The sequence below is a fragment of the Crassostrea angulata genome, chromosome 8 (genome assembly GCF_025612915.1).
Source record: "Crassostrea angulata isolate pt1a10 chromosome 8, ASM2561291v2, whole genome shotgun sequence".
Classification (NCBI taxonomy): domain Eukaryota; kingdom Metazoa; phylum Mollusca; class Bivalvia; order Ostreida; family Ostreidae; genus Magallana; species Magallana angulata.
This window is the reverse complement of record NC_069118.1, coordinates 13,768,258-13,791,499: the sequence shown is the minus strand read 5'-3', so window position 1 is coordinate 13,791,499 and position 23,242 is coordinate 13,768,258. Positions and strand designations below refer to the sequence as shown.

Genomic DNA, 23,242 nt, shown 5'->3' with positions numbered 1-23,242 from the left:
ATATTTACATTCTACTGTGTTTTCCCATTAAATTCCGTGATGTTTAAATGCCTCTAAATGCAACACCTATTCACTGCGTATGAATTTACAAGTAATTTACATAAGTAGTTCTCAAACAGTGATTTCTATGTTATCGGTTAAAAAATGTATTTCATAAATGTTGTCAAAACACCATGTTTTATAATTATTCAACAAAACAGTTGACTTTATTGTTAAAACCAAAATTTCAATAGTTACTTTTCATGGATTATATTTTCAGGCTCGTCGATCTCATCTCAAATGTCTCTGTTATAACCAGTTTAAACCGGTTTTACAAATCAGCTGTTCTTGCTGTTACTAATTTACTCCTTCCGTGATCTGCACTTTATATCGATTTATTTAAGTAAACAATTGGTTTCTTCAGTAGGGGAATGTAAATATAAGCATTAAATGATTTATTTTTGACGTCGTCGTGTCAATAACTGCCGTCAGATGAGCAGACAAATTATCATAACGCGCTAACGCGCGTTATTCAATTTGTCTGCTCACCTGACGGCATTTATTGACACGACGACGTCAAAAATAAATCATTCAATGCTATAAAATACACCGTAATGTAGGTTACCCCCCCTTACTTAGATACATATCACTCTTTGGCGCTATTTTTGAATTATTATTTTTCAATTTTCAGCAATGAATAAAAATATTCAGAAGTGTAAGGTGATACTTTATATAATTTATTTGTTATTTGATCGTTATTTCACAAACTAGTTTTAATCAAAGCAGAGATATTTGGGAATTAGCGATTTAATTGAGGGCAATACACCCCCTTGACGACGGGCTGGGACAGAAATATCAGCCCCGAGGGCGATACAGCGACTTAGCGAGGTTTGAAAATTTTTCTGGCACGACGATATCCAGGAATAAGCATTCAGTGCTTACTATATTTATATTTTGTTTAACTTATTGCCTTTAATTAAATACACCCCCCCCCCCCAGAAATAACAGACAAGTAAACAAAATGACAAATGAAATAAATTAAATAAATAAAGTGTAAATTTAGCACGGGCTGATATTGCATATGTTATCGGACATTTACAAAATAGATACATCGCAGAGGCGGATCCAGCAATTTTCAAAAGGAGTGGGAGGGGGTCCAATTGATAAAAATCAATACGTGCAAAATTCATTATATGTCAGTAAACAAGGTTTTCCCTGCATAAATTTAATAAACATTTATCTCGTTCATATCTATTTTATATCTATTTCAACATCAGAGTGCACTGCATTATTGAGCGCTTTGGTTTAAGTAAGGTCGATTTGCGTAATTTTTAGCCTTTAAAAACCCAAGTCTCCTGCAGCAATAAGAACGTGCATCAGAGTCTATGCTTAATAGAAAAGAAACACTAAGAAACGACAATAAAAGCTACATGTATAATTATAAAAAATGGATTTTTTGGTATCTTTTTTTATGTCTTTGATGTTTATTTATACATTCTGAACTATTTATCGATTTTGATTTCTATCGATTAATTGCATTCTTAAATTAAAGTCTAAACGATAGAATATGACAAAAGAATGGGGATAATTTATCTGCTGAATCGAAGACCTGTATATGTGTAATAGGTTTACAAGCAATTGTAGTCCCAGGGAACTTGATCTGACCTCTGTAATGGGTGTGCTACACCATCCGGTACTAGTACAGATGTGATCATATTTAGGAAAGTTTTGAATAGTTGTGCATTATCATAATGGTTTACATATTAACCCTTTACACGGTATTTTTGTCCCCCGCCGCAACGCGGTGCGGGGACATAGAAATGCCGGGCGTCCGTCCGTGTGTCCGTGGGTCCGTGTGTCCGTTCGTCCGTGTGTCCGTTGGTCTGTGCGTCCGTGGGTCCGTGCGTCCGTGTGTCCGTGCGTCCGTCCGTCACACTTTTTTGTAAGCGCTCTCATGCCTACAAATTTTGACGGATTTTCATTAAATTTCTACCAAATGTTTATACCACTATTATCTTGGTCAAGTTCGAAAATCAGCATTGGTCGATACTTTTTGTTGGAGTTATCGAACTTTGACCACAATAATGACTCCGTTTTATCCAAAAATTGACCTTGTAAGCGCTCTCATGCCTACAAATTTTGACCGATTTTCATTAAATTTCTACCAAATGTTTATACCACTATTATCTTGGTCAAGTTCGAAAATCAGCATTGGTCGATACTTTTTGTTGGAGTTATCGAACTTTGACCACAATAATGACTCCGTTTTATCCAAAAATTGACCTTGTAAGCGCTTTCATGCCTACAAATTTTGACGGATTTTCATTAAATTTATACAAAATGTTTATACCACTAATACCTTGGTCAAGTTCGAAAACCAGCCTTGGCCGATAAACTCGATACTAGTATACTGCTTGACCGGCGGGGGACCCAGGAATTCTATTCTTGTTGTAACAGAATGTCCGGTTCTTGGAAACAAAAAAAAGGCTTTCTTTTGTGTTTTATGTGGGTATGAAGGTAGCCAGCATTCCAGAAAAATAGCATAATAATGCAATGTAACTTTCCTTGTATTTTTCGTATGAAACGAAGTAAAACTTATCTATTATAATTACTTGAGTTAATTAATTAAATAATACAATTCAAAGCGGTTTTAAAAGTAAAGCGAATGCGGGTACTCGTACTTGAAAGTAATTTTACTGATGGCTTGTCAGTTCAAAACTGTATGAACTATAATCTTTTTAAAAAAAAAGAAATATAGTAGAATATACATTGTAGATGTTATTATACAGGGCTCTACATTAACTTTTTTTCCTACTTGTCCATTCGGACAAGTGACCAAAACATTTACTTGTCCGAACTTCAACTTCACTTGTCCGAAAAATTTTCAATATTAAAGATCAAATATTGTCAACTTGAGAACTACAGTACTCTATTACTAAAATAAAATCATTTATTGATTAATACTCTAGCTATAATTAATAACCTGACTTTTTAAATGGAAACTTAAAGTGTCTTTCCTATAATTATGTATATGTATTTGTTCTATATAACATTAAACATGATTTGTCAGCTGTAGCTTTGTCATGGCAAATTACAAGACATCTTAAATTTAGCATCAGGTTTAAAAATACATGTAACTGTTATATTGATTTCTCAGCTGTTTTTTAAACTAAACATGGAATGTCATCATAGTCTATCAATGATGAATGAAACCTAAAATAAGTTACATTTCTTTCCATAATCCTTTATCTTTGCTACCTTTTCTTCCTTTCTTTTTCTTAACATATGTGTTTGGTACTTTGTAAGAACTAAGATCCACACCTTGAAAGTTGTTTGAAATTAGTGAACTTCAATCCCGATCAAGAGTAACTCAATTGCATTGCAATTTGATGTCGGGATCGAAATTCAAAATAACTAATCGATAAACTTATAACGAGACTACAGATAAACTTATCACAAAACTTTCTTTTCTTTTTTAAATGTTGGAGACTTCTTACTATAAAAAATGCACTTGTCCAGTCGGACAAGTGGCCAGCAATATTCACTTGTCCGCATATTTTTTTAACTGGTACCGGACAAGCGGACAAGCGTTAATGTCGAGCCCTGTTATAAATCTCATTTTCGCTAGCCAATGGTTTTCGGTCCATTTTGCTCCCAATTTATGGGTTGCAAAGTGGTCCGAAAACCCTTGGCTTATGGGGAGCAAAGTGGACAGAAATCCATTGACTAGCGTTTTTTGCGATACTCTCAGGTTTATGTATTTTTTTTTAATTTTCCACACGTTTACTCAGTGTGTGTGTGTATATATATATATATATATATATATATATATATATATATATATATATATATATATATATATATATATATATATATATATATATATATATATATATATATTATATAAGATTGATTTTACCATTCATCATTAAACAAGGGGTCAAAATGCCTGGGTCCGAAAAAAAAAGAGACACCGGTCACTAGAAAAACAATATGATGGATGCAGATGAGCGTATTTTTCGAAACTTGGAAAGTTTTAGCAAAGTCCAGTTTGTGTTGTTAAAACTTGGAACTTTGTGCAATGCCACTAAAAGCCGTTTATTCAGCGAGGCTGAGTGCGATACTGGACGTGTAAAGGACGGGGAAACACCGATCGCTGTGAACTTCTCGCTCATATTCCAACCTGGACTTTCACTATTGAAGGATATAAGAGATGGTAAGAAGAAAACCTTACCGAATCACGAGAAATCCGCAATTCGAAAACTGGATGAATACTTGAAAGTATCAGGTACTTTTATTCATTTTTATTGAGGATACGTCCGTAACGTCGTGTAGAATTTCAAATCCTGAATTAAGTCGGTAACTAGGAAAATCGGCACCTGGTTAACTCGGCTCCTGTTAATAATATGATTTAAGAAGTCTAATCATTCTATCTTTTTGTGGTCTATCGTTTTTAGACAATTCGTATGTATCTGTTAATTTTGATAAATTGTAATTTTTGGCAAATTTTTTATTGTCCCATGCCTCCATCAGTATCATTCTAAGTTTAATGGCAAGGTTGGGGAGCCCTAGCTGCAGGACTGTAGCTCCCGGTCTGAAAAAATTTGGATGGACGACCTGGGAGCTACAGTGCCTTCCATAGTTAAAAAGTGCAATTTACGGCGCACAAAAAAATTGCGGTAGTTTTTGACTGATTAATCTCATTTCCGAACACATTCTGTACAAATGTTTGATTCCAAAAAATTCCTCGGAGATTTTACTACAGATATCTTCACTTCATTTGCCTCTGATATTCTTTTAAACACCAGATCACCAGCCCCATAAAGTGAAGTGGTGCAGTTTGTTTACATGTAAAAATGGCAACTCTCGATCTCGACATGAATTGATATACTTCATTTCCGAGGTCGGATAGCATGTCTGAGGCAAGTAAAGTGACGATATCAGTAGTAAATTGACTGAAAATTTTAATGGTACGAACTGTTTTCCCAGAATTTGTGTGAGAATAAGGTTAATCAGTCCAAAACTAGCGCTGTAAATTGCAGTTTTTTACTATCGGAGGCAGTCTGTAGCTCCCAGGTCGTCCATCCATTTTTCAGACCGGGAGCTTCAGACTTACAGGTAGGGGAGCCCTGGTATCATTAATCTAATTTTACAAATTGTCTTCCTATTACATATTGAAGAGACATTTTTAAACAAGTATACATATAAACACTCACACTAAAATACATCCATTCAATACATGTGTAGTGTGTTCTTCAATATTAAATGCTATAATAATGGAAGTAACAATGGAACAATGAGCAAAAATCACCCATCTTTTGGCAAAGTTAGAGCTATTACCATCCTTGTCATACATGTTTATATTTTCAACTTTTTTGTATAGTCTTTCCCAAGATATTTATGCAGCACATTTGGACAATTTTTAATAAAAATACACTTACCTGTGAAAGAAGTGCAATTGAAATAGTTGAAAGGGATATTTTCCAAGATAATTTTATTGACACTTTTTCATCTTTCACTCGGAAAAATTCACAGGAACGAAAACAGATTCCTTACGGAGATTTATAATGGGGAATGTTTACACCTTTCTCCATTCGGCAGGGTTTTAAACTAACTTGAATTTTTTGCTAGCCATGTGGACTACTAAACTTCGTCATTTCAGGGGCCCACATCAAAATTTAGTTGCCCACACTTTTAATTTAAAAAAGATTAAAAAAGAGGGGTTTTTTAATCTCATTTAATAACATGCCATTGTACACATACATGTATATTTATTCATATGGAATTTCAATTTTTGTTAAAATTTTCAAACACTTCATTTTATAAAATTCATAACTCAAGTCTCCTGAATCAACCACATGTCTTGTTGTTCCTTTACATCTGTATTGGATACTCCATCTCCCATTACAGATAAAATCCTTTTCTTTTGGCTGGCTGATACAACCATTGCCATAAATCGTAATATTATAACAATGCCAAAATCAGTTAGACGCTTTGAATGTAATGTTTCTTGATACAGTATGAAACGCTTGACTGATGATGACCTTCAGTAAAGATCATCAAGACGTTTATGTTTCACAGTGAAGATAGGTAAAGATAAGCGTCTGAGTGATCAACCTAGATGAAAATAAGAAACATTCGGACAAATTTGGAAAAAAGAATGGGTTGGCATCAGGAATTGTTTAATCGCCATGTGGGCTCCTGGAATTGCATTTTCAAGTCGCCCACACGAAAACTTAGTCGCAAATGGCGAGTGGGCGACTATTAATTTCAAACCCTGTTCGGAATACACTCGGAATACATCGCGCAATATTTCAACGTTATCATCCGGGCTTGCTGCAATACAAAATCTCGGTAGACATCACATTTTTTAGCATTGTATTGAAACCTGATAAGCTAAGAGTGGGGTTTTGACTGAGAAATCTTGGAAATTTTTCGTAGTTTTGAATGAACATCGTTTGAATCCTGAGGTATTTATAAATATCAAGCAATTAAGCCAAATGTGAATCCATAATATCTTGGGACAGAGTATAATACAAGACTTCATTTTTAGCATCTTCAAAAAATGGTATTTGATTACAAAATCTCTTTTTGTATTTGTACTATTTATCTATTCAGAGCATTCTACAAGTTTATTCAATAATTCATCAACATAGATATAAGTTATATTCCCAGAATAAGTGTGTCAAAGTTTCAAAATGAGAAGTGTCCTTTTTTTACCTTACCTCTAAGTGAACATCATTTCTAGATTCAACTATTTGTGTTTTCCAAAGTTTCCGCTTTCTAAGTTCGTATGCTGTATGTGCCAGTTCTCTTCTCTTCTTCTTCTTCTTCTTCGTCCTGGTAGGTTACTTCTTATGGCTTTTCCTTTGGGCATAGTTGTCTGCCAGCACTTAGAAAGAATGTAATAACTATCTTCCATTTTATAAAAATGCACAATGATAGCCTCAGATACACATTATCTGGGTTTCGCAGTATCCTATGGGCATTCTAAATAGAAATGGAATCCAACGTATGGGGGAAATTTTCAAGAAGAAAAGGAGCAAAGTTGGGTCCCCTCTTTAAAAACTTCGTGCCATGATGCACGTCACCAACCGGAATATCCAGATCTATAAAATTTATCAATTTTATATATTTCCGTGGTCAGTCGGTAAAGTCTATCTATCTATGAGATTAATCAACTTGATATGTTTCTGTAGTCAGTCAGTAACAAAACTTTTTAATGTAGAATTTTTGTTTTCCCAAGGAATATGATATCTAGTGAGACATTGATTTGCACGTAGGGATTATCTATGCAAATCTAGGTACTAGTGGCCTTACATCTCATCCAATTTTACACAATCAAATTCTTCAAAATTCTCATTCTGACACTTTTTTACCTTAGAATAGTTTTTGAAAATCTTTGCTGTACCTTTGATCACTTTCAATGTAATGTTGCTATTAAATTTTATTTCTTAAGAGTTTTCTCTCTTTCCTTTGCAGAGGTTTGAGCAAATCTTGATGCTACTGTTTTATTTTGCTCCAGATACAACAAAAAGACTTTCTTTTAAAGACAACTAGTACAAATGAATAGTCATTCCAAAGGGCAACTACTCCAATTCATAAGAACTTATACGAATGTGGTTTATGTACTAAATAATCTGAATTGCAGGGATAGGAAAGCAAAAGCGTCGGCCATAATGTCAAATATATATTAATGATAAATTCTCACCAGCCTATCAGAGAAATATATATCTGGCAGTCATGTTCCATGTTTAAACCAATGAAAGTGTGACATTTCAGTCCAAGGGAAAAAATAGTAATTCTTTTGCCCTGTACTAAAATGACACATTGTCAATGATTGTCATTGGATGAGAAAAACTTCATCAGAGACTGACTGAGAGCCATATTAATTTTCACAGACAGCAAATCTAGAGCATGTTATTTATGTGCCTGATTTTAGCCAACAAAATGTCTGCAATGGCTTTGTCTTTATATTTTCATCAACATACAAAAATGTGTCGCTTAAAATTGATCTTAATTGGCAAAACTATACAAAGTTTGTTTCTGACTATCACCAGAAATAGAAATACTGTGGTTTCATTAATATTCAAGGGTATCAATTTTTCGTGGATAAAGTGAAAATTACAGATTCAAGGATACGTAAATTCGTGACCCTTTCAATACAAAATGTTAATAGAAATTGCGTTTCAATGAACATTTAATTTCATGGATCAACTTAACAATGAAATCCACGAAAATTGGTATTCAACGAATATTGATGAAACCACAGTAGCCAGTTATCAAAATCCTTAAAAGGTCTCAGCTTTGCCATACCCTCTTCAACATCGGTAAACCTGACCTATATAATTCTTTAGATTGTAACAAAATATATTAAGACAATTATGTACATGTATATCCTTATGTGTAACTGTTGATCTTTTTTTAGAACAACATGAAAAATGTCTGAAGAAGGTCCTAATAAGACAGCAGCCTTTAGAGAAAGAAACAGTGACAGTGGCAGTCACAGAACATTTGTTGGGGAAACTAGCACCTGGTGGATCTTGTATCATCAATGAGAACGGGAGAGAATTGGTGTGTTGTCAGTGTGGTTGCAATGAAAGGCCAGTCTACAGTTATACAGGGATAGGTATTGTGTAGTTTCATGATCACAGTCATTAAATAAACCATACATAGTCTTGATAATTTGAAAGGTGTGAAAATGAAATAATCTGTATCTATAATTGTTCAAATTAGGTATACTGGAATGAGGATTTGTCTGGACTTTAGTTACAGAATTTAGTAAAAATATATTTTAGTTTTTAATTATCAGGGTAATCATCTCTCTCTCTCTCTCTCTCTCTCTCTCTGGTGATTGAGGGACTGGACACTTCCTTTTCATGGACAAGTTTGGTGAGGGTTGTAAAAGAAAACAATTTTGAAAGCACATAAATTAATTCATCCATGGACATTGCCTCATTGATATCATATTTCTCTTATTGAATATTATCTGATTTTGTGGATCTGCTCATGACAACAATAAAATCCATGAGAATGGTTGTTTATCAATAATGTCGAAACCACAGTATAAGATAATGGGAACTTACTCGTAAACCGAAAAACAGGGGACCAGCCAATGGTTTAAAATTTACTGAATTCTAGAATCTCCAGAAATATTATAAATACAAGACAGACTGTAGAATATAATGCATGTATTCAGACAAGATATCAACAATAATCAAATAAAATATGACAAACTATAACAGGATAAATATATATATAATAGGATTGTGTTGAACTGCAAATAAATTTGAGTTGAATTTAGACTTATACATGTGCAGACTGTAGACTGTGATGGAAGAGACGTCCGTCAAAAATTTTGAGTCTCGACGAATCTGGCAGAGATTAGACTGCTACCAAGTCCTTTTAGAGTTTTATTGAACAGTGGGTTGGAAGTACAACTTTGAGCTAAATCTAAAGCTGAATACTAATCCTTAAGGTGGGCAATAATATACAAGCAGAAAATGCACATACATTTAAAAAATAAGGAATAGTACACATGGGTAATCATGGCAATGAGTTTCAGATATGCAATGGGGTGAAACAAAATTGAAGGATTTATATACCAGTGGGCTGGTGCCTATTTTATGAGTCATGTTCAGCTTTTAACTAAAATTATAGTTATGTCAATTTTTTTTTTTTTAAATCAAAATGTCATTTCTACATGTAGGTCATCAAGATGTCTGGCATGGATACACTGACATTGTGTTCGAATCACATGATGGTATACCAGTTTGCATTGCAACAACTCAAGTCTCTTCACTCTCATCATCCTGTGCTATTTTAGATCAAAGTTCACCAGCAAAAAGACCAAGAATTGAAGGTAAAGCAGAACTGCACATATTTTTATTCCCCTCAGATTCTTAAAATTCATTGAGAGAGTAGATTTTTAGCTCCCATGAGCAAGGTTAAGGCTGAAATGACCAATGCAATGTGTGTCCTGTGTCCCCCTCCCATTCTGCCTCAGATATTATCTAGAGAAGTTCTACTATAGTAAGTTTAACATTTGATAGTTTTTAAGTATTTGTTTACATATCATTTTAAAAAGATGAAGCAAGATACATAGATCAGAATTCTTTGTTCTGTTAACGAAGATAAAGCCTTGTTTTTAAGAAGTGTTATATTCTGAAATAGTACATTTTTTTAAATATAAAAAGTTATTTGTAAACATATTGAAACTACTTATTTTGTTTGTTACAAGTCATTTTGTGTAAAATTTGGAAATTTCTTCAAAGTACAGTATCTTTAAAGGCCGAACATTTTACAAACGCCCCCTTTTTTACCTGTACAAACTTCAAAATGATGCCGCTTGTCAATCAAGTTTGAAACAATAGCACCCAGTTTGATTGACGTGATCGTCCGAGCGTGATCTTGCCAGGTCCGCTGATTTCTGTTGACTAGCAATTAACAACGTTATCTTTGATATCTTCCGTCATGTATTAAAAAGGGGGAATTGAAAATTGATTTTTAAACATTACCAGTATTAAAATTGATTATGAAAAATAATTATTCAGTGATTGAAAATACGCACAAGTTATATTTGAATTATGTTGTCAATGAATGTGTGTGACCTAATAAATTCCACGAAAATGCATGGACAGCTCCAAAACATAAAATTTTCTTTTTAAAACAAACGTACACTGTGCTAGTGCTACTAAAGCTATATTTACTGGTAATTCACTCAGTTGGAAGTTGGTGCATGTAAACGTCACTCCATGGAAAACGAACTCCATTAATTGTCGATCGTATAATGGCTGTCTTTATTTTCCACATTCTTTAATACTGATCGTATGGTTTTCTTATACTATTATAATTGTTAAAATTAAGTTTTTAAACAATGTGAAGCGCTAAACACAATGTACTGAGTTATGCTTTTATAGCAGAATTAATTTACTGCATTTTTTCAATTGTGCATTACACACGTGTGCTTAGAGAAAATTCGGACATCACATACCATTTCCGTATAAAATCGCTTCGTATGGTCATTAGAACAATAAGATATTTAAACTAAGACCAATTCTGACTAATTCTGTATTTCCTGTGTATTAATTTGCTTCCTGTGTATAGCGATTAGCAGCGTTTACGACCACGGTAGACTGCAAGCCCCGGAGGCTTTCACACCTCTAATAATTAAGCCCCGCCCTCACCTGAGATTTACCACCCGGTAAAAATGTTCGGCCTTTAAGCAAAAATATGGCACAATCTTATTTACATAACAGAGAACTATTGCTCAGTTTCTAGTACTTGACTTTTGACATTAAAAGAGGTATAGTGCCTTTTTACCATAATTTTGCCCTTGTTCAAACAGAAGGTATCTTTTACTAAAAAACAAATACTAACAGGAATCTTTCGCAATGTGATTTTCGAAATATAGTTACTTATTTGATAACGGTGTTTGTGACTACTGCTTTGTCATAAATTCAGGACACCTGCATTGAGAAATGTATATATAAATAAAATGAACTCTAGTGTATAAAGTCAGTAGATTTTTTACTTCCAGCAAAATGCAATGTGTTTATGTGTAAAAAGAGATCTGCTCATGTTGGATGTACATGTGCTCATATTTAAAACTATACAGTGTACATGAGAATTTGAAAACAATTATCCAGCAGATTATATACATTATTAGAGAGGTTAAGCATTTAAGCGTGTACGCCTACAGTTACGTGTGAAGCCACAAGTCTGTTTACACGTACAAGTACTAAAATTTGGTTATATGTAGGTGTACGCGTACGTGTAAAATAATTAGATTTAATGTTTTGAACATGTTCAGTTAACTCTCATTGTTAATGAAATAATTCTATGACTTTGGTGAAACCAAAAGCATAGTTGTCCTAAATTTATTGTCTGCTTTACATTACACAACATCTTATGTACACTTAGTCTATATTCTTATAAAAAAATGCTAGAAGTTTTCATCTACGTGTTCTTTTGGTTCTACACGTTTTGTACAACTTGTAGAATTATGCGGTATATGGAAAATGTGACGTAATACACATAAAATTAGGGGATTCCCCTAATTACACGTACTCGTACACGTACACGTTGAAATGCTTAACCTCTCTATTGTCAGACTTTAAGGGAAAAGAAAAGAATTACTATTTGGGGGAATCAATCCAGCAACCACAAAAAAGATACCTATGTGTACCCACATGGCCATACATACAACATATATAGAATGTCTTTTCAGTATACACTCAACAAAACTTATAAGTGTTCACCCTGTTAAATAGAATTATTTTAAAATTACTAAATGAAATAATACGAAATTTTCAACAGTTCATAACTGATATGTCTTTTCATTAATAGCACAGATAAAATAAGACGACAACAATTGAAATCAATTACCCTTGACGAAACGTCAAAACAGTAAAGTGTTTTTTTTCTGCGCATGCATGATGTGATTGACAATATTTTGTGATTGGTATTAGTGTTTGGTGATAGCTTACAAAGAAAAAACACTTAACATGACCAAGATGATCATTGACAAAACAGCCATAGCCATTGGAATATTGGTGTCTGCATTGTTTCCACGACACATTTTACTCACTTTAAATTTGCTGTTTAATATGTACTCAACATTGTTTTGAATATTAAGCAATTGGCAGGAAAAGTCATTTGAATATCTTTATTCTATTCCATAAGTGATTGTCATTTCCATCAGTAACTTCAAACAATCCAAAAACTCTGAGCGAAATTCAACCAAACCGGAAGTGTTGGTGATATTTAGCAAAGGTCAAGGTCCCGTGTTTTGTTGAGTGTTTGTGGCTATCTATAGGAATGTTTTCAAAAAGTCATTAATATGCATGATAGACTATATTTGTAAAGCATATTGTAAAGGAGCGGTTTTACATAAAAAACTGCAACTTATGGTGCCCAAAATAATGGCTATTTTTGGACTATGGGGGAGGAGGGGTGTACCAGCATCCCGCACTTACCCACTTTTGCACTTCGCTCGACACTAAGTATTGCCTAGAGTTCAGTTAAATCAATGAATACACTAAGATGCAAATGTGTAAATATTTTGATCCTCTAAGTATACTGTATAAGAAGCATAATAGTGAGATAGAAATAAAGTTACAATTGCATCTTATTGCAAGTAATGCTAATTGAAATATTTGTGTAATTTTAAGCATGAAAACCCTGTTTCACCGAAATTAATTTACCTAATGTAAACATGTACTAAAGAACAAAATTCTTGGTCTGATTTTTTTGATTAATAGTAGATCAAAGACTTAGATATTGCATACTTACTAATTTTTTATATATCCTTCTCTAACAAAACCTGGAGAATATAATGATGTGTAAGATTTCTAAGAATTTTTTGACTGGGTTATCATGCAATTTGCCTTTTTTAAAATATATATCTTTTCTAAATGATTGTTGTATGATTTTGAAAATGTCTGATGTTTACAAAAGTTCTAAACCTATTTTTAGTCAAGAACTTTAAATCCACCATTAACCATTCTAGACAAAAGTGGAAAAACGAAATCCAGAAACGTTTAGCTAATAATGTGTCCATGTCCATAAAAAAATATCAGTATGTAGGTGGGAGGGGAGAGGTAAAGGCATATGAGCCTTGGGCTTTTTGTGAACAGAATTAAAATTTTTTCTGTGCAATAGTTAGAATTGCTTCATGCCGTCAAGTTCATATTGAAACAGTTGACAAATCAACATGTCTGTCATTATCTTCAAAGCATGTATGTACATGTAACAAAGAAAAAACCCACAATTTTTCCTCTGTACATGTTAATATCCTGTTCAATTCATGTAACACTGACATTATATAACTGAAAAATACCTAGGCACAGCCTTTTGATCAGTGTAAGTTAGAATGTAACACTAAATGTTCATGACATTTTTTTTCTGGATTTGTAGATGATGATGAATTTGAGGAGGACATCATATCTGAAGCAAGTATTTTACCAGCAGAAAGAACTGAAGATCAGGCTATTGCCCAGATCATTGTGTTTTCATTGCTCCAAAGACAAAAGCATCCAGAATATCAACACCATTTGGTCCCAAATATTGTGATATCTCCTACAGATTTTCAAATTTTCATGTATGATGCAGTGAATGATATTTTACTTGGTAGCTATCCTCTTCTGTTATTTGATGTTGAGACAGAGTCCCTAAGAATTGAGTCGGTTATGATTTTGTGGATGGTGCTACACTATCGAATGTTTTGTGAAGGAATAAAGGTTGATGAACTAACAGATGATTTTAAAAATTTTGATATGAAGTCTCACTTCAGAAAAATAGTAGGAAGGAAATGGGATGTGTATTCAACAGCATTAAGTGAAAATATTAGCTATTTCTCTCCAGCAAAGAAAAGAAGTTCTTTAACATTTGACAGCAATTGGTTTGCAAAGGAATTGACCTACAAGAATACCAGTAACTGAAGTAAAAGAGAGACAACTCCCTTTATTTTTGCTTGTTGTCATGCCTGGATCCCTTTGTGTTGTTTAGTGTGAGAACTAGATTATTCTAAATTGCCACATGGCTATCTTGAATTCTTCACTCTTCAGGCATGGTGTAGAATGAAATTCAAAATTAAAAGAAAAATGAAAAATCTGAAGTTTAACGTTTTTAATTTCTACATTTACATGTTCTGGGAAACATCCATTGGGATGAATTAGTAATTCTTGTTTTGTTACAAGTTTTCCATTCTGTTTGTATGTGAAAGGAATATTGAAGAAGAGATACATTATATCAGAGTACTTTCAGGATGTTAAAATTGTTGTTGAGAAAATATATTGGGACAGATATTCTATGAATTTTCTGTACCAAGATGCTCATGCATGTTTGAATGGATTGTGCATTTTTTTTATCATTTCAAACATGTTCCTTTTGTTATTGGTAATGTTTTATTGCAATGAAATTCATTGATGATTTATACAGGAAGTATATTTTGCTAATGGTATGACAACGTCTGCAGTATTTTAAGGGGCTGACATCATAAAATGAGTTTCAGACTGAAATGTTTATTTGCTAATTTCTATCCATGCAATCTTAAAAAAATTGGATAGTTTTATTATGGATAGTCATGTATTATCACACAATTTCCAACGTTTACATAAGTTTTTACTTTGTAGTTAATACCGCTGCATTTGAGATAACTTCTCATTTGTTGAAAGGACACGTTGAGAAATTGCATAATGTTATTATAGATAAAATCACCAACAACGCTGTGCCTTTAACTGGATTTTGAAAGGTTTGACATACGCAAAAATAAATGTTAATTTTTTTTTATTTTAGGGCTGATGATTAATTTGTTGACCGCCTAGCTTCCTCATTGTAAAATAATTAATTTTTTCTTAGAAATCCTCAACTCGTTTACATGTAAATAAGAAAAGAAAGAAAAGGCATCCCATTCTGAGAATGAATTAAAGGGACCAAATGTTACGCAGTGTGTCTGATTCTTGTAAAAGAGGAAATTGATAAATACCAGGAACTTTTTAGTGAACCAAAATAAACTGCAACTAATGAGAATGAGTCACCCATGCAAAGTCTTCATTAATTTCCTGAACAATCGTGTCGAAAGGAAATGCATCTTTCTGTTGATTGCTTTATATTTAATTTGTTGTTTCAAACATGGGTTTTAGACGATGTTGTCTGTTATTTGAAAAATAACGAAAATGAATGATAATGAAAATTTTATAAAATAAGAGCATTAATGGCCACTTTATAACTTGATTGGAAAACTAGATAAACATTATAGACAAGGAAGATATTAATATGTACAATTAAATACATTTGCCAGTTATATGCATTAAATTAAAGAGTTGCAAATAGAACCGTTTTTTGAAGGGTTTTTTTTTTCGTATGTGAAATCGTACACCGTCCTGCAGATTTAGCTTTCCAGAGGATCATCTACCCAAAAGCGAAACAATACAAATAATAAAGATCATGTCAGATTTATGAACTAAAATATTTTAGGATGATAGTGAGAGAATTAAGATTATAGCAGTTGATTAGATCATCCAATTACCGATCAATTTCCTTGTAAACAGCTTTTTTTAGGCATATTACTCTTGATGATTATGAGTAACCTTTTGATGTTAAAGGGTTTTTTTGAAAATAAAAACCCAAATAGATTTGGTCAAGGAAATAATTGTTTCACAAATTAACAATGTTACTTAAATAGATCATAAATGAACAAGTCACGGAAATGGGTTTTAGTCTATTTATTTGTTGAAGGATGTATAATTGTCATGGAATAAAAGTGTTAAAATGGACAAGTAAAATTAAGTTCAAACTACAATACATTAACGATTTTCACAATACATGTAAATTTTATGAATTTTATTGATTTGATATTCATAATCGATAGAACAAAGTTGTTATAAGTCTCTTTATTCCGTTCGGCAAACTTTGACATCAGATACTGTTTATTTTAACAAAGATCGATTATAATCTGATGTCACCGGGTTAACAGATGCATACATGTGTGGGAGTCAGTCAATATATCTGGTCTCAATAGCTCAGTGGATAGAGCTCTGTTACTTTACGCCAGAGGCCCTTGGTTTGAGTCCGGGTTGAGACCTGACTTTTCACCACCCCTGACACTGATAACATCACAATACTCATCGTCGTAAACCACGGGCACTATGTACGATCCTCTCCCTCCGGACCAGGGCTTGAGACGATGCAGGATACTCAGCTTTGGTCTCACAAACATTACTTTTAAAAGCTAAAACCACAAGCCGAAAATAATTAATAGACAAAACATCTCCCTATCTTTTAGAACATTCCGACTGCTTTTAAGGTAGTTCATCCATAACTAAGGTGAATTTAACAATTTTGATAGATCTATACAACATCAAATACATATTTTAAAGCTATTATGAGACTGACATAAACCAAACTTGGGTGTATGTATGTAGTCAATTAAGTGAACTTTTTGCACTTTAAACTTTTTTAAGAGTTGTCTGCCCTTTAGGAAATTTTTAAAAAAATTATTTTCTGAAATATGTTTGGTAAACTATGAATTATTTTAGCATATTCGAAGACGTAGAAAGCTTTTACAACTTTTAACCAAGAGAAATGTGAGAAAATTACTTGAACTAAAGAAATATATTTAAAAATGCATTTTCCCAATAGACTTTAATGTTAACTTCAACATATGATTTTATTAAATTTATTTTTTTTAAAGATTTCAAAGGTGAAACTTTATTATTTAATAAACTCCTTAAATCACACTAAGATTTTAATGATCAAGCTTGCAATCAATTAGATATGAAATATGATAGTTATGGATGGACGACCTTAATATGCAGATGAAGATGTTGTCCTTATGTCAACTAACCAATGTTTTGTGTTTGAATGCTTTTGTGTTGTAGTTATTCTGCCTAATAGGTTCAATTGTTTAAAATTGAATTCCATAGGAAGAATATAACAGGTTTATCATTCTCCAAAGGTGACTTCCACAGGATAAATGTAATTATCAGTATCGGTATTCTCCAAATGAGAATTTCATAGGGCGAACGTCTGCCATTCAATATCAGAAAGAATGCTGCGTATTCATTTAAAGTTTACTTATAGGCATAGCCTTATCAATTAAACTTTTTCCAGACCTCTCAGAACTTGTTAAACCCATTTGATTGCAAACCAAAGTGTCCATTCTGTTTGGTCGCTGAAAATATTACAGACTAAATCAGTTTTTTGAATTGTTGGATTTTGCCCTGATTTTCTGCAAAAAAGAAGAGAATATTACTATAATATAACTCATGCATTTAAATAATTGTAACTGTATTCACATTTACAGTTGCTCATGGTCGTTCCTAATGTTTATTGAATAATTGTTTATTTATACATTCATAATAATATCTCGTAATCAAATTCTTTTACAAGCGTATACATGTGTCCACCGTAACTATGCTATATTAATTTTAACTTCATTGACTTGCATGATAAAGTAAATTCAATTTACCTGGAATTAATTATTAATAATATAACATTATTTCTATTCCATTATGGTAATATTGGCCAAGTACCTGGTTTTGCACAAGAGAATTGTGAATACGGAAAACCCTGAGCCAAACATCGTTCCCAGTATAAATGCTACTGTCAGTGGAAGTAGCTGGAAACTTTCTGAATCTAAAATAGTTTAGAACATAATTAAATGGATTATCTTTTTGAATAACTTCAACATGTTTAATATTGACATCTATAGAAAAAAGCAGTTACCCATACTGTAAACGATTGTATTGTTTCAAATGCAATAAAATCTTAATCAATCAATTGCTGTCACAACTTGACTAAGTTTTCGAAACTTTGAAATGTCTTCTAAGAATAAAAGTCATTTATAGTAAGATATTTAAACATTAAGGTAAATTTTCGATTAAAAATACCGATACACTGTAAGTTTTATTTCTTTACTAGATAATCTTATCTTATAGCTAAACGTATCTGCTAAATAAACATAGTAGTTACGTCACAATTAACTAGACTAATAGCTAATAAGACTAAAATTAGGTATTACGCAAATGAGAAACTTCGTGAAACTGAAAAAAGCTTTTTTAAAGAACAACTCAAGATTGTTATATTTGTATTCGTCTTAAAGATTTTGATTCAAATTCAAGACAACATATTAACCTCTCTTTTGTCTGACTGGATCTACTGTCGCATTTTGAATGGGTCTATCGTCTTTGAGTTCTGTGTTTTTACATGGTAAGCTGTTTTGACTCTCCTCTTCATCAGATGTGTCGTACATTCTTGCAGTATCAAGCTTAAGGATCATGCATTTTAGAGACGTGTCACTAGTTCTTAGAGTATTGTGCCCACGTGGTTTATCAACACACGAGCAACTCAGTTGGAAACACGCTTTCTTGTCAGCAGTAACACAGATACTCAACGTCGTCTTGCGTAAATATGAGAGTTCTATTTTACAAGGCGAATGTCTACGACAATTAAGTGCTGAAAGTACAATACGACAAAAAGCAAACATTAATAAATCTTAGAAACATGTACATTACAGATATTTTTTACTGAATATCATTAGACCATTATTAAGAGTCGTACGAAATTACCTTGCAAATGTGTCGTATGTGACACATTAACGATGCTTTTCCACAGCTGTGCCAAATTCCTTAAATAGTGACATAATTATTGTAAAAAACCAAACAACAATTAAAATTTTTTTATGCTGTACATGAAAAATAAATAAATTAAATAAGAAAGCTCTTCAAGACATCCAATTCATTATTATTGCATTGCTTTTATAAAGAGAGTAAACGTATATGAATGGACGCTAAACATGCAAAATTTCCAAACGCCACATATGCTTTGTAAATTTGTAATAGTAAATATACAGTTGCGTCAAATACATTAACAATGTACCTACAATGTTCCATGGTCATTAAGATCGTGCAAAAAACTGTCACATGTTGAACCCTCTGCGTGTTTCAGTAGAGCTGTAGTTAGAAGGCACAAATATTTATGTCTCAGGATAATTCTGTTTAGAAAATTAGCAACCATTCCATTTTAATTATACATTTATGTTATATACTGAATTCTGTTTGCGTTAGACGCAGTTAATAATCCGTTCTATTACCCTCAGCGTTAGCAACAAACTTGGCAACGGGTAACACAACGAATTGTTACATGCGCGTAAATTGTCATTCCTATATCAAAGCAGTACAGTTTTCTTTATAATAAAGACATTCAGTATAATAAAAAAAATAATGCTTCGGAGGATTGACAATGGTTTTCTCTGGGTGTCAATTTCAACTCTTACCCTCCCGAACAGGCACTATATATATATATATATATATATATATATATATATATATATATATATATATATATATATATATATATGCAGTTCAACAGTTTATAGATATAAGCAGAATTTATGGGGCTGGACGGTCATGACAATTTTAAATTAATTCTTATCAATATCCCTCAACGGATAGCTTTAATTTGTAGAAGGATATAGGAAAATATTCAGATTTTAAAGCTTAAATATTAGGGATCTTCTTCAATACATGTAAATAAGAGATGTTGGTTTAAAACGTTTAAGTAGATCCAATGGCTGATTTGCGGACCACATCAGCCTCCTTCAAAAGACGGGATATGAAAAAAAAGTTGCCTACTAAGTATAAGTAAAAAATAAGTAAAATACCTGATAAACATACAACTGCAATCAATAAATTCAGTTCCATATTTCAGACAGACTAACGCATGGAAAATCAATGTCGTTAAAATGACTGTATTTCAAGTGAGCTTAGTCTGTGCCAAATCATTCCATTATCCACCACGTAATAAGATCGAAAAGAGTCATGCACAGCGCCTCGACTTAATATTCCCTAATTGATATTGCAGGAAAAAGGAAACTTGAATGTATGTAAAACCTTTTTAAACAAATGCATCAAAAGGATTTAAAAATACTCATTTTTATGCTTGAGCATCGTTTAAACATCATTATTTGTTGAAAATTAAATAATCACTTTTTCTTACGGTTTAAAAAAATGCCTTTTATATATGCTGTAGTGTTATTGTTTCACTAAAAAAAACAAGGTCATTGAACTTACTTTTTTAAGTAGCAATTTGATGCAGAGTTTACGATTTAAACAGTGTAGTTGAATTGAAATCAATACTAAATCGAGTTAAGGTGTCATATTACCTCAATATGATTAATCTTATGACACGACATCTGATTGATTCTGGATAATCACGTGCATAGGCAATAAAACTTCATATTATTCTGTCATCGTCATTTCTTAATCATATCCCACTCCTTAAAATTTTCCATGCTTATGAACAATCCCGAGGATAAGCATACGATGGAACTAAATGATTTATTCTTTTAAAAATTGTTTTAAATACAGTTTATATCAGAAAATTGAGTACGTTATTGCTGAATATGAATTGAAAAACGATTAGAAATTAATGTATTCTAAATTATCACATGTTATTCGGTATAATAAACAATATGTGACGTCATAAACAAGTTGAACTTCGTATTTCTTTTCGAAAAAAAATTATGGGATTTAACCATTTAGATTAAATAAGTTTATTATACACTTGGTTTAAAATACGGGGTTTTGCAACTATGATATGTAGAAAAGCGCTCGCCATTATCATTTCACATATATATATATATATATATATATATATATATATATATATATATATATATATATATATATATATATATATATATATATATATATATATATATATATATATAGGTAACGATATAGAAAAAGGTTTTCAGTAGACGATAACACAATAATCCATTTCCAGAGCGCTTTCGCCTGATCGGATATTCAGTGGATTATATATATATCTTATAATTTTAGACAGTTACCATGTAATTTATTTAAGAAATGAATTTAATTTCTACCTATGTTATACGATATAACATAACTTGGGGCAGTTTACGTGAAGCGGTTTATAAAATAAAAAAGCTTAAACTGTTCTAAGTTATGTTATACTCGTATTACATAGGTAGAAATTAAATTTTTTCTTTATAATTTAATTTTCTACTATTTAAATTAGATAATAAGGCAAATTAATGAGTTAAAATATGTTGATTTGTACAAAATTTAAACGTAACGCCAAGCGGATTAATATGTTTTGCACGCGCGTCTTATTGTGACGTAGGCAAGTTATGTTATACAATATAAATGAATTTGTTTAGCCAATCAAATGGGGCGTTACAATCAGAATAAAATTATATAATAATAACTAGATGCTGTCATTAGACAGTAATACCCGCATCAAGTGTTTGCCCTTAAATAACACTGTTTTGTACCAGTTTAATTAAAAATGAAGGCCACATGCAAGTTCCGGTAATACATTTAAAAATTATAATTTTCATAACTGAAGGATGAGATCCATTTCCATGTGATAATACACATGAGAAGCACTTTATGTGCAATTTTGGGTTGAACTGTTTGCATGTGAATTTTAAATTAATCAATAATCTTAAGATTTCATGTCATAGAAAGCGTAATTTTGACCCCCAGGACTACCAGAGAATTTTTGAAACCTTTTTACAAAATAACATGACACCCCCAATCAAACTCCTAGAGTTTAGTTTGCTGGTTTATAAGATGTAAGAGCAGTTTTAGAAAGTAAAACGTGACAGACGGACGGACGGAACAGGGTAACAACAATATACCCGAACTTTCTTTAGAAAGTGCGGGTATAATAATGACATTGTATTAAGTTAAAGTCATGAAATGTAGTTATGGGGTAAATGAAATATTCGAACTATCTAGGTTAAAGTTAATGCTTTAAAAACAATTAAGGATATTAACAAATATATTCATAAGGTTATGTTGCTTTTATTTCAAGTATTATTGATTAGGCATTTGCTGATGTATCATACTGTCGGAAACATATGACGCTCGTTTTTGTTGTTCAAATGCAGCATTTAGTTTATTTATACATAGGACCTGCATAATATGACGGTTCTTTGATTTAGTATCGGCAGTTCTTGATTCTATGTCTGAGGTTAAAAATGATATAGTTTCAGAATTGTTGACTATAGAGACAACAATTAGAGGCAATGTTTAGTATCAAACTATCGGAAACCCCTGACGCCAGGATACTTGTAAAAATTGAAAATGGACATACTTTTTTAAAAATTCAAATATTTACGTAATTTAATTAACACTGCATTGCAAAATCTGTATCATATCCAATATCAACCCTCGACTAATATCGACATCTGGCCTTCGGCCCGCGGTATTACATTGGAGTCTCGGGTTGATATCGGATGTGATACAAATGTCGCCATGTATTATTCTCTATTTATTAAAAGGCCAATAAACCACAAGTCAGGTCAAAAGTATCAAATGGGCTTGACACCACTGACATTATCAGTGTCCTCAGACTCCTTTACCTTTCGAATGTTTTACACAACCATTATTTTATTGGCGATATAGGTATATCGGCAATAAGATAATGGTTGTGTAAACTGCTTAAGAGATAATGTTTGTATTGGGTTTTTCATTACTCATATGCTTTAGACATATTTGATAAAGAAACATCCTATACCAAAAACCCTTTATCGTTATTTTTCTTTTAAGTTTTTAAGGTTATCAACTAATTATAACGTTGCAAACTGTAAATACTGTTAACGGATTAGATGAACGATTTACAAGAATTTGAAATTAACTTTTTTAAAACAGAAAACAAAACTAAGCTTGATCATTGCATAAAAAATTTACAAACATATAACCCATGATTATTGTTATAACAATTTATTTTT

At 32.2% G+C, this 23,242-nt stretch overlaps 1 protein-coding gene and 1 pseudogene across 3 annotated transcripts; one reads left to right on the top strand and one right to left on the bottom strand.

Annotated features, from left to right (window-relative positions):
- Nucleotides 1-3,912: 3,912 nt before the first annotated feature.
- LOC128160648 (uncharacterized) lies at nt 3,913-15,802 on the top strand. Of its 3 annotated transcripts, none has more exons than XM_052824003.1 (4): nt 3,913-4,195; nt 8,408-8,608; nt 9,689-9,841; nt 13,897-15,802. In XM_052824003.1, the coding sequence occupies exons 1-4, from the start codon at nt 3,973-3,975 to the stop codon at nt 14,418-14,420; spliced, it is 1,101 nt and encodes a 366-aa protein (XP_052679963.1). In that variant the 5' UTR covers nt 3,913-3,972; the 3' UTR covers nt 14,421-15,802. The 3 variants fall into 3 exon arrangements, with proteins under 3 accessions (XP_052679963.1, XP_052679961.1, XP_052679964.1); XM_052824001.1 differs by having other exon boundaries at nt 3,914-4,267; XM_052824004.1 differs by lacking the exon at nt 3,913-4,195 and adding an exon at nt 4,686-6,333.
- Nucleotides 15,803-17,093: 1,291 nt separating this feature from the next.
- On the bottom strand, nt 17,094-20,328 carry LOC128160563 (uncharacterized; annotated as a pseudogene).
- Between the last annotated feature and the right edge of the window lie 2,914 nt (nt 20,329-23,242).

Excerpts from the sequence above, each read along its gene's own strand:
- LOC128160648 (XM_052824001.1), top strand. The coding sequence starts at position 3,973 with ATGATGGATGCAGATGAGCGTATTTTTCGAAACTTGGAAAGTTTTAGC. Across the intron at positions 8,609-9,688 it reads CTACAGTTATACAGGGATAG|GTCATCAAGATGTCTGGCAT; the intron begins GTATTGTGTAGT and ends TTCTACATGTAG. Across the intron at positions 9,842-13,896 it reads AAAAAGACCAAGAATTGAAG|ATGATGATGAATTTGAGGAG; the intron begins GTAAAGCAGAAC and ends CTGGATTTGTAG.